We start from the raw sequence: 12,077 nt of genomic DNA, 5'->3' as shown, positions 1-12,077 counted from the left end.
TACCATTGTATACTAATTAAATCATTTTTGAATATCTATCTGACTTGACATAGTATACTCATTAGATAATAAAAAATGGTGTGATTTTCACTTAAGAATAGAGGTCTTAAGTGAGATCATAAGTCTTAAGAAAGAAAGAAAAAAAATCTTCAACGAGGATCTTAAATTGTGAAGACCTCACCATTAAATATGTCTTAAAGACATTTTTTTTTAATGAAATTAATAGCGATGATCTATTTTACTAACGAAAAAAAAATATAGGGGACCAAAAATTTAATAAAATTTAAGTAGGGACTAATATTGAAAATGCACCTATTTACGGGACATAAAACATAATTAACCTTTTTTTTAATGAAATTATCCGAGGCCTCCTTCATTTTTATTCTCACTAAACCTTAACCAATCGTATTTTTATGATATTATAATAAAAAAAATTGAAGAAATGTTATAATAAAATTTTAGAAGTATAAAATATACAGATATATTTTGGCACTTGATTTCCTTGCTTCTGTTGTGTGACTGGGAAACCATCGACGCTTTTGGAAATCTTCTGCTCCTGCTTCTTCTTTTTCTGTTACCAACCTTTTCGCGGTAATTTTTTTCCTTCTTTCACTGTATATATTTTCTTCAATAGTTGTTGCATTTGAAGCCTATTTTTTATTTTCGCAATATCAAATTTGCATGTCTACTCAATACCCACATGTTATTTTCTGCTTTCATTTGTAATTCTTTAATTTCATCTTATACCCAGATAAAATTAGTTCAGTTAGAGTCTAATTTGGTTATAAAAATTGAATTTTTAGGTTCAAATTGAATTTTGATACAACATGGGTGCATTTAATTCAATATATGTGATTTCTAAGATGATTATGATTAAAGTTCATTCTTTTTTTTTAATAATTTGACGATTATAATTGATTGACAGTGTAAAAATTATTTACGCCCGTATGTAGGCGTTACATACCTGTTAAATCTTTGATTTTATGTGGGGGAGTTTGCAGATAATACTGTTGACGCTTCATACTTTCAATTCTTGTGTTGCCAATAATGCAGGAACATTCTCTTCAGAAAAGGGTAAATTTGTGTTTCCCATTTTTGGTTGAGAAACTGAAACAAACATTATTCTTTGGATTCACAAAAAATGGTGCAAGGTGTGTCATTGAGCACACTAGCAACCTGTGGAAAGAGCAGAATCTATGGTTCACCCTTTGAGCCATTTAAACAATCACATATTACATCTTCCACTGGAAAACACTTGGTTTGGAACAAGTGTGTGAAGAGTTTAGTCTTTATTGGGTACCCTTTTGCGTCGAGGCAAAGAAGTGGTTTTAAGGTAGAAGCTGGATGGATGTTTAGAGGTGGAGAACAAGAGTTGGATGCAAGTGTAGAGCAGAGTGAAAGTGCGAACGAAGATATCTTGATGTTCTTTTTTCAACTGGATTTAGCAACAAGAGTGCAGGTGTAGCTGCTTTTAATCTTTTAGTCTTTTATAGATAACATGGCTTTAAATTGTGGTTGCGTTACGAACCTTTATATTGCAAGAAAATATGGCTGTACGGTTGAAATTGTGGTTGTGATGCTGATGTGGTGAACTCAAAATCTTTTATATTATGGCTGCAATTTCGGTTGCAGACCGCAATTTAAAAACCATGATAAATAGTTAAGTGGTGTAGTGCATCTGTCATATTTATGGAAGATTTCATAATGCTTCATTTGTTTGGAATTTCTGAATGTCAGTGTGCTTTAAACATGGAAGAGTATGACATTGCAAAGCAGCTGCGAAACAAACTTACCGAGGTTAGATTAGTTAGCCACTAATACTGTTATTGTATCCTATACCAAGCCAGGTTGATTGTGTTTACCAGGCCTACTTGAATTAGAAAGTGTGTGTGTGCACGGGTGTGCGCAAAGTGTGTTTTGAATGAACTTGATTTTGTAAAATTGATTTTATTAAAATTGAATTAGATTGGAAGTGGAATGATTTTTACTCAAACATTTTTACTAATGTTGTTACATAGTGTCTATATGCTTCAACATAGCGAAATTTGAACAGATTGCTGTTGTTTGCAATATGATATTTAGTACAAAACGTTGTCAAATAGTGCCGCTATAGATTTGAATAAACCTCTATTTTCTGCAATTTGCGATTGACAACGTTGGTTTTTACTTGAAATTCAAGTATGATGTAGAATTCGGTGTAAAACTTTTGACCTAATATAAAATCATTCTAGTCAAATCGAAGTCTGGAAGCAAGATCAATTTTTATATAAAATAATAACTAAACGAAAATCATGTTTTCTCGGAGGAAAATTACTTTTCATATCCCCACCCTTTACCCAAACCAACACATATAATTTTCAAGTTTTGTCAATTGTTTAATTTTTTTTATATACCTGTTTTTTTACCCTTGTATGACCCTAGCCTCTCGATAACTTGAATCGATGGCAAGTGTATTGGTCGGTGTATGTCCCTTCGTGTATATGTTTTCAGATCATCTAATTTTTCTGGTATTGGAGCATTGAATGGCAAGAAACTTACTTGATAAATATTGTTTATGAAAGGTTGAAGAAGAGGTAATTAAGCAAAAACAATCAAAAAGGGGAATGTCTTCAAAAAGTGAAGCTCAAGATAAAGCTCTAAGTGTTATACGTCTTCGGTGAGATTTCTTCATCATTTATTCTAAGCTAACTTGTTCTAAGTGATTAAGTGTGTGCATGTTTGGTTATGCATTGGCATGAATTCCAGAGCGTCCAGATGTGAATATAGCTGTGAATTGAACTGATGTTTGAGGGGTTGTTAACAATAACGACAATGTGAAAATAAGCTCACTCTAGCTGGACGATTTTTTGTCTTGACTCCGTATAATCTGTTGGTCAGCTTGAGCACTGATAGCAAGTAATCCCATTTCGCTTGCAGTTCAGATCTTCAGAGTGCTATCGAGAATGAAGATTATGCCTTGGCTGCTAAATTACGTGATGAAATTTCCAAACTTGAAGCAGAGTCTCTTGCTGCATCAGCTAAAGCTTTGGCACATGAAAATGCACAATATGTCTTCCGCTTGGGGCAGAAAGTAAAGCATAAAATGTTTGGTAAGTAATTTAAATATCTCCTATCAATACAACAAATTATTATTAAATTTAATTGGTAACATATTGATAAAGCTGAATATCTCATAAATGTGGAAAATATGTTTTCCTTTCCTCCTTATATTTTGATTCGACGATGTACCCTGCAGGCTATAGAGCTATAATCGTAGGAATGGATCCAGTATGCAGTGAATCAAGTTCATGGATGGAAAATGCACAAGTTAAGAAGTTGTCGCGTGGTACCGCTCAACCGTTTTATCAGGTTTGATTAGCTTCGGAATATAAATTTCATTTCTGTGAATTGTTCTGTTTCTATATGGTCATATTTTATTACCTAATAATTTTAAGGGTCTTGCTAACGAGTGCCCTAAGGGCATTCTTTAAGGATTCGAAATTAAGAAAATATTCATTTAAAAAGTTGAATACTATTTAAGGTGCTTAAAGAGTACCCTTAGGACACTCATTAGCATTTCCCTAATTTTAACTTTATAAGCAGTTGATTCTTCTTGTACTCTTCAATTCTCATTATTACTGGTAGTACTTCAACCTACAGAATAGATCATCAAACAATACAAATCTTCATTTGGATGAAACATTATTTTCAATCTTGTATGCAAAAAGAATATGGATTGTAAATGTATTTATTGTTTTTGATATATTGCCTTGTCTATTTTTCTTATTGTATTAATAGCTGGAATGACTTTGAGTAAGAATTGTTCAGACCTTTGATTGGTTTCCCTTTTTCAAATGTCTAGGTTCTTGTTGATGTGCGTGCTGAGCCAGATCTACTGGTGGCATATGGTAAAGCTGGATTAGTAGGCCCTGTTTGGATGACCAATTTGAATAAGTGTTTATCATATAATTGCTTATGTATAAACTATTTTTATAACAAAAAATAAAATAATGTCGAATTTTTTTCTTATAAACTATAAGTTGTTTCAATGAGTTATTCTAGAGAGGTAATGGAAAAAGCCGAAAACGGATTATGAAGTGTCATAAGTTATTTTCGTAAGCTCTCCCAAACAGTCTCACATTATATTTGATGGTGCTACTCATCTAATCTTTCGCGCGCACAGACATCTTGTCACTTACCTACAACTGCTTTTCTGTACATTTCTACATTTCACTTACACCAGTTACATTTACAATTAATATTATTACTTCGTTGGCGTTGGTTTATGTGATATGAGTTTCCGTTTTGTTCTTGGTTTCTTTCTAATAACAAATACAGGCAGATTTAATTTTTCTACTTCTCTTTTGCAGTTGCAGAGGAAAATCTTTTAGTACCTGACAAAGCAGACAAAGTAAGTGTATCTATACTTGAAAAGAAATGCATTATGCTGTTATTTCTGTTATTTAATTGGTGCTTTATAACTGTTTTCAGGGAAGATTTGATCACCCCTACATGTCTTTTCTGTTCTATGGAATGGATTCAGCTGGAGATTTCATCCCTATTAAGCAACTTCGGGAGAAGTACAATAAACCGCGCCATGAAATACCCTTTGACCCACCAACCGATGAAGATAGTGGAAAATCTTAAATTACTTATGTGAGACTATGTGCAATGTTCATACCAACTTCTGGTGATTGGGATTGAAAATCTTGATATGATATATCGAAAGAATCGATTGAATTGCCATGGAGAAAAGTAGAAAACTTAAGGACCAAAAAGCATTCCTTGTGTTGCTTGTGCAATGATGGCTACCTCACCTCTCTATAAGGTTACTCACATTGCATTTTGTTGTATAAGTTTAAATTTTGTATGATTTAATCTGTAGTGAAGGTATTGATTACTCAACCCTGCCTTCATCATATGTCTGTACATAAAGTTGATGAGAAAAGGTTACCTCCTATTTCCATCCTAAAATGGGAGAGGTTGTGTTTATAATTGAGCAATAGTCTATGCAAATAAATATTGTTTAGTTACTGCAAGTTAGTATATGCATTTTTTTTGTCTCTTTAATTTAATTTTTTGATTTCGTTCCTGCGAAGTAAAAAATCACGAGTATTGATCTCTTACGTCATCCTCTATTATAAAAACATTCAGGGGGCAAACAACGGTAACAAAAGGGTAAAAATAGTGAGGGTGGTGTGGGCAATCTCTTTTACTTGGGTGTCTTTATAAGTTACTTGCTAAGGTGTTAGCAAAGAGATTGGCGGGTGTCATGGGCTCCATTATTTCAACAAACCAATCGGCTTTTTCAAAGGGAAGATATTTGGCGGATGGGGTGATGGTGATTAATGAATTGGTGGACTTTGCGAAAAAATCAAAAAAGGAATTGTTGATTTTAAAAGTGGATTTTGAGAAGGCTTACGATTCGGTGGAGTTTCTTGGTGTATATGATGAGGAGAGTGGGTTTGTGCTCTAAGTGGATCTCTTGGATGAATGCTTGTGTTTGTGGTGGAAGCATGTCTATCCTAGTAAATGGTAGCCCAACGGAGGAAATAAATATTCAAAGAGGTCTTAAACAAGGAGACCCATTAGCTCCATTCTTATTTCTTTTGGTGGCCGAAGGTTTTAGTGGTTTGATGAGGAAAGCGGTGCGGCTTAACTTGTATGAGGGCTTTAAGCTTTCGGAGGAAGGTAAGGTATATTCGCATCTTCAATATGCCGATGACACCTTATGTATGGGGAAGGCAACGGTGGAAAATCTTTGTTCATTGAAAGCCATGCTTAGAGATTATGAAATGGCATCGGGTTTGAAAGTTAATATTTTCAAGAGTTGCCTTATGGGCGTGAATGTCCCGGTTGAATTTATGAATATGGCATGTGATTTTTTGAATTGTAGCGAAAGGTCACTCCCTTTTAAGTACTTGGGGTTACCGGTGGGTGCAAATCCGAGAAGGGTGGCAACTTGGGATCCTCTTTTCGATCAATTATCTAGGAGGTTGAACTCGTGGGGTAACAAGTACATTAGCTTTGGTGGAAGAATTTTTCTCCTAAATTTCGTGTTGAATGCTATTCCTATCTTTTACCTATCTTGCTTTAAGATGCCGGTGAAGGTGTGGAAGAAGGTGGTGTCAATCCAACGAGAGTTTTTATGGGGGGGAGTTGGTGGTGGCAACAAGATTAGTTGGGTGAAGTGGGACACAAGTTGTACTCAAAAATCTAAAGGCGGGTTAGGGGTGAGAAATGTGAAAATGGTAAACTTGAGTTTACTAGCTAAGTGGAAATGGAGGTTAATTCAAGGGGATCATACTCTATGGAAGGATGTTTTAGTGAAAAAGTATGGCCGAAATGTCATCAATATCGCTTACGGTAATAGTGACATGTGGCTTAGGTGGGCGTCTAAATGGTGGTTGGACTTGGTCCGCTTAGAGGAAGGTGAAGAGCATCCTTGGTTCATTGCGGAGGTGGCTCGGCTAGTGGGGAATGGTATGGATACTAGTTTTTGGAAGGTGGCTTGGCGGGGGGTACACCATTCATGCTTAAATATCCTAGACTCTTTTCGTTGTCAAACCAACAAGAGGCTACGGTGGATGATATGAGACCGGGAGGAAGGTGGTTGTGGAGTTGGAGACGTAGACTTTTTGTGTAGGAAGAAAATCTTCTAACAAATTTGTTGGAGGATTTGGATGGTTTTGTTCAAACTCATGAGGCGGATAGATGGAGTTGGGGATTAGAGAGTAACGGAGGTTTCTCAGTGAAGTCGCTTTATGCGAAATTAGAACTCTTGATGTTGGGGGAGAATGGAGGTTCGGAGGGTGAGTTGAGGGCTTTTAGGCAAATTTGGAAGTCCGGGGCGACTTCAAAAGTGGTGGCTTTCGCGTGGAAGCTTCTTCATGATCATATCCCCATGAGAGTAAATTTGGATATTAGAAATTGTTTACCGACGGACGGAATATCCAGTTGTATTTGGTGTGATTCGGGGAGGGAATCAACGGTTCATCTCTTCCTACATTGTCATATGGCGAGGGATATTTGGTTACGTCTAATGCGGTGGGTATATCGTAGTTTCTTAATCCCCCCGAATTTGTTCATTCATTGGAAGTGTTGGAATATTGGTGGCTATCACAAAAGAGTTCGGAAAGGTTGGAGAATGATTTGGCAAGCGGCAATTTGGGTTATGTGGAAAGCTAGAAACGATCGTATTTTCAACAATGTCGTTAAAAGCATGGATGATCTATTAGAAGAGATTCAAGTGATTTCGTGGAGGTGGTTTTTGTGTAGAACGGATAGCCAGGCGTGTATGTTTTATGAGTGGAAGTGGTATCCGGAGGAATGTTTAAAGAGGTAAGGGGCCAGGTTGGTGGCTGTGGCGTTGGGGTTTTTGGTGAGTTACTCGGCTATGCTGGTTTCTCTGCATGTGCCCACTTCTGTTGGCTGTGTTTGTGTGGCAGCAGCTTTTCCCTTGCTGCCTGTGTCACTGGCAGTGTGCTTCTGCTGGTGTGGGAGGATTTTTCACCTCCTGTTTGTATTGTTTTTTTTTGGGGGCAGTGGGGCTATGGAGCTGAATTCTAGTGGTTATAACTAGATTTCAGAGTCATAACTCTAGCATAGTTTTGTCTGGCTTGTTTTTCTTTGCGCCTTGGTTTAGGGTGTTCTTGTGGAGTTTTTGTGATGTTACGCCTATATGTGGCATCCTTGTATTTTTTCTCCGCCTCTTTGCGTCTTGCGAGAGTTTCGGTTTCAATAATATTTGCCGTTTCAAAAAAAATAAAAAATAAATAAAAAAGTGAGGGTGGTGTGGGAAGTTGTGAGCATTGTTGCCTTAGCCAAATTATGACCAACATTGTTTATCTTCTAACAAAATTGACACCAAAGTTTGGTGATTGAGGTAGAAGATTGATGCAGACCTTAGTAATAGTAGCACCTACGTCATAGTTATCTTCATTTGGGTTGTAAATGCAGTCAACTACCACTTGACAGCCATGCTCAAAGATGATGTAGTGCAAAACTTTCAAGAGGCTGATTCTTCAAAAGTTGGGAGATGAAAATGTATTCCTTTTTAACACGCAAAATAGAAAGTGCCAACAAAATCTCTAATGCACATGGCAGTTTAGTACAACTGTGATCTTCAGAGAAACTTGTTTCCATATTGCTCGAGGAAGCCCCTCAAAGGAGGACTAAATTTGAACCTGCTGCATATTGGTCTGCACTGATGAATGATCTCCAATAAGAGTGGCTTGACAACACTCTACCAAATATGATTGAGCTTCAAAGCTCTTTGTTGAATCTTGTTTGATGCATAGGGTAGAGGGGAGAACTTTAGAGGGAGGATAGGAGAAGAGTGAAATCATTCACTTTTTTTAATTGAACGGATTTGAAGAATTTTATCTAAACCCTCTATAACCATCATGCAAATTCCAATACACTTTTTTAATTCTTCCATTTTAAAAGGATTTTGTATCATGAAAAAAATAAACTCTCTATTCAAATTGAGAACCGTTATTTTTTCATTTCTATTTTTTGCTCTTATTTGTTTCAAACGCTCACATCCCCTCCCTTCGTAAACTCCCAAGCATAAGAGGTAAAAGTCAAAGTAAAAGTTGTTTTTTTTAGGGATGAAAGTAAAAGTTGTTAACATCCCTTATCTAACCAAAAATAAATAAAGCATGCAAAATAGTGTCTGATGTGACAACGGACAGTGATATGATATATACACTTTTGGTGTCACCTTGTTATGTCACGTGTAGAATTATCAAAGTTTGAATCTCAATTGAGTGAGGTGTCTGCAATTAAAGTCCGACATTATCTAATATATATATTGTAATCCTTAGAAAAATTGACGAATGAGTTTGTTGATTGTTTTTCTATAATAAACCACCGTAATTAGGGTATTTAACATTCCCCTAGCTTCACGTAATATCTCTATTAGCTTTGATCATTGAATCGACTATAAAATTAATCTCATCGTGAATGTTTAGGTCGCAACTTAAAGCTCTTTGCCCCCGTTTTAAAATTTTGTTATTGGGTATATAATCTTAGTTCTCCCCTACAACTTTAGCTTAATCAAGAGAGTCAAGTTCGTTTTTTTTTTTTCTTTCTTCCCGCTAAAGCTTTATTGACGCCACTTTTCTTCCCTTGTTGCTTATGTTTGATGTTGTGATTCCATCCAACCTATAACTACTACAATGTCTCACTCTCTCTTTAGCCATTAACAATAACAACCCAAACACAACACAAAGAACACAACAACAATGACACTTTACATGCCATTGTTCAGAACATGTTCAACTCTACGCCGTCTCACACAACTCCACGCTCACCTCGTTGTCACTTCACTCCACAACAACCCACTTGCATCCACAAAGCTTCTCGAATCATACTCCCAAATGGGTTCTCTTCAATCATCAAGACTCGTTTTTTACACACACCCTTCACCTGATTCCTTCATGTTTAGCGTCCTCATCAAATGCCATCTATGGAATCATCTTTTTCGCGAAGTTCTTTCACTTTTCAATCATCACATTCAAATGGGTTCCAAATTGACGCAAAATTGTGCTTTTTTGTATCCTTCTGTTATTAGAGCTGTTACTGGTGTTGGTGAGTTGATTGTTGGAAGGAAGTTACATGGAAGGATTTTGAAATCTGGGTTTTGTGAGGATCGCGTTATTGGGACTTCGTTGGTTGGAATGTATGGGGAGTTATGTTTTTTAAGGGATGCGAAGAAAGTGTTCGATGAAATGTGTGTGAGAGATTTGGTTTTATGGAGTTCGATTATATCGTGTTATGTTGAGAATGGGGTTTATAGAGAAGGGTTAGAGATGTTTCGTTCGATGATTTGTGAAGGGATTAGACCGGATTCGGTTATGTTGTTAAGTGTAGCGGAGGCTTGTGGGAAAATTGGTTGTTTGAGGTTGGCAAAATCGGTTCATGGATATGTGATGAGAGAAGGGATGGTTGGTGATGGGAGTTTGAGCAATTCGCTTATTGTTATGTATAGTCAGTGTGGTTACTTGTGTAGAGCGAAAAGGTTGTTTGAATGTATTGATGATCGAAGTACTTCGTGTTGGACTTCTATGATTTCGGCGTATAATCAAAATGAGTGTTTTGAAGAGGCGTTGGATGTTTTTATTAAGATGCAAGATTCGGAGGTGGAACCGAATGACGTGACAATGATTAGTGTTCTAAATTCGTGTGCTAGATTAGGTAGGTTAAAAGAGGGGAAATCGGTTCATTGCTTTGTTTTAAGGAATGCAATGGGTGTTACTGGTCTTGATCTTGGGCCTGCACTAATAGATTTCTATTCAGCGTGCTGGAAAATGAGTAGTTGTGAAAAGCTTCTTCATTCAATAGGAAACGAAAACATTGTATCGTGGAATACACTAATATCATTTTATGCTCGAGAGGGTTTAAATGATGAAGCCATGGCATTCTTTGCGTGTATGGTGGCTAAGGGGATAATGCCAGACTCATTTAGCTTAGCAAGTTCAATTTCAGCAAGTGCAAGTTCTGGTTCAATACAATTTGGACAGCAGATACATGGTCATGTCATGAAAAGAGGTTTCTTTGATGAATTTGTTCAGAATTCTTTGATGGATATGTATTCAAAATGTGGCTTTGCGAGTTCAGCATACACAATTTTTAACAAGATCAAGCACAAAAGCATTGTGGCATGGAACTGTATGATTTGTGGGTTTTCTCAGAATGGAATTTCAGTAGAAGCACTCAGCCTATTTGATGAGATGTTCAAAAATCGCCTCGAGATTAACAAAGTAACCTTTTTAAGTGCAATTCAAGCTTGCTCCAATTTGGGTTATCTTGACAAGGGAAAATGGATTCACCATAAGATCATCGTAACTGGTAATCAGAATGATCTATATATCGATACAGCTTTGGTCGACATGTATGCAAAGTGTGGAGACCTTCAAACAGCCCAAAAAGTTTTCGATAGCATAGTCGAGAAAAGTGTGGTGTCATGGAGTACCATGATTGCTGCTCATGGCATACATGGTCAAATAAATGCTGCCACCTCACTCTTCCATAAGATGGTTCTCTCAAATATCAAACCGAATGAAGTAACCTTCATGAATATCTTATCTGCCTGCAGGCATGCCGGATCAGTAAAGGAAGGGAAGTTTTATTTTAACACTATGAGGGATTATTATGGCATAGTGCCTAATGTAGAACATTTTGCCTCCATAGTTGACCTTCTAAGTCGTGCCGGTGATATCAACGGAGCCTATGAAATAATTAAATCGATACGCACGCCAGTGGCTGCTAGCATATGGGGAGCTTTACTTAATGGTTGTCGGATATACGGGAGGATGGACATGATTGAGTACATCGCTGAAGAACTCGGAGGAATAAGTACAGATGATACAGGGTACTATACTTTGTTATCTAACATATATGCTGAAGGAGGAAACTGGTATGAATCAAGAAAGGTGAGATCAAAGATGGAAGGAATGGGCCTGAAAAAGGTACCTGGGTACAGTACAGTTGAGATAGATAGGAAAATCTATAGATTTGGATCTGGAGATACTTCTGAATGGCAAATGAAAGAAATTTGCATGTTTTTAGAAAATTTTCAAAGCTTGGCACAGGAACAAGGATCTGATGTAGAATGCTTTATGTTTAACAATACTACTACTAGAGGTGGTGTGTTTTTTGATGATTTTAGTGTATATAACTTGCAGAGAGAAGCTAGCAATCACATTGGGAATAAATCAGTCCTACTTTAGAACTATACCAATTTCTTAGGATTCTTTGAGATTTTATCCTTATGGGTTCATGTTCTGTGGAGAAATGATTTATCAATCATAGATGATGAATATTAGTAATGCACTCTTTTAGAAACATTTTAACACACATTATTGATCTATTCTCTGAAAAATCAATTTAAAGAAATTCACTAAATTCAGTAGCTCACACCTTGGGTTTTGTGCTCGATGCTCCATTTCATCTCACTAAAACATTTGTAATGACTATGCCCCAATCTGAATCAATTATAAACTTGTAAAAAGTATAGCACGATCACAGAATTTTTCGGTTCGGGTAAATTTCTATGGCTTCAAGGCTTCTTCCTATCTTCGAATATTTCATGA

The 12,077-nt window shown here is 36.5% G+C and overlaps 2 protein-coding genes across 2 annotated transcripts; both read left to right on the top strand.

The window, feature by feature from the left end:
- The first annotated feature begins 434 nt into the window (after positions 1-434).
- On the top strand, positions 435-5,027 carry LOC11408922 (clp protease adapter protein ClpF, chloroplastic). The gene is made up of 9 exons (XM_024785150.2): positions 435-591; positions 1,054-1,459; positions 1,738-1,797; positions 2,562-2,656; positions 2,917-3,089; positions 3,236-3,348; positions 3,842-3,887; positions 4,350-4,390; positions 4,471-5,027. The coding sequence occupies exons 2-9, from the start codon at positions 1,142-1,144 to the stop codon at positions 4,624-4,626; spliced, it is 1,002 nt and encodes a 333-aa protein (XP_024640918.1). The 5' UTR covers positions 435-591; positions 1,054-1,141; the 3' UTR covers positions 4,627-5,027.
- Positions 5,028-9,006: 3,979 nt separating this feature from the next.
- Positions 9,007-11,743, top strand: LOC11411475 (putative pentatricopeptide repeat-containing protein At1g69350, mitochondrial). Its single transcript, XM_003613941.4, has one exon. The coding sequence runs from the start codon at positions 9,228-9,230 to the stop codon at positions 11,712-11,714; it is 2,487 nt and encodes an 828-aa protein (XP_003613989.1). The 5' UTR covers positions 9,007-9,227; the 3' UTR covers positions 11,715-11,743.
- The last annotated feature ends 334 nt before the right edge of the window (positions 11,744-12,077 follow it).

The sequence above is a fragment of the Medicago truncatula genome, chromosome 5 (genome assembly GCF_003473485.1).
Source record: "Medicago truncatula cultivar Jemalong A17 chromosome 5, MtrunA17r5.0-ANR, whole genome shotgun sequence".
Classification (NCBI taxonomy): Eukaryota; Viridiplantae; Streptophyta; class Magnoliopsida; order Fabales; family Fabaceae; genus Medicago; species Medicago truncatula.
Note: the sequence above shows the minus strand (reverse complement) of the source record. Positions and strands in the feature narration are given on the sequence as shown.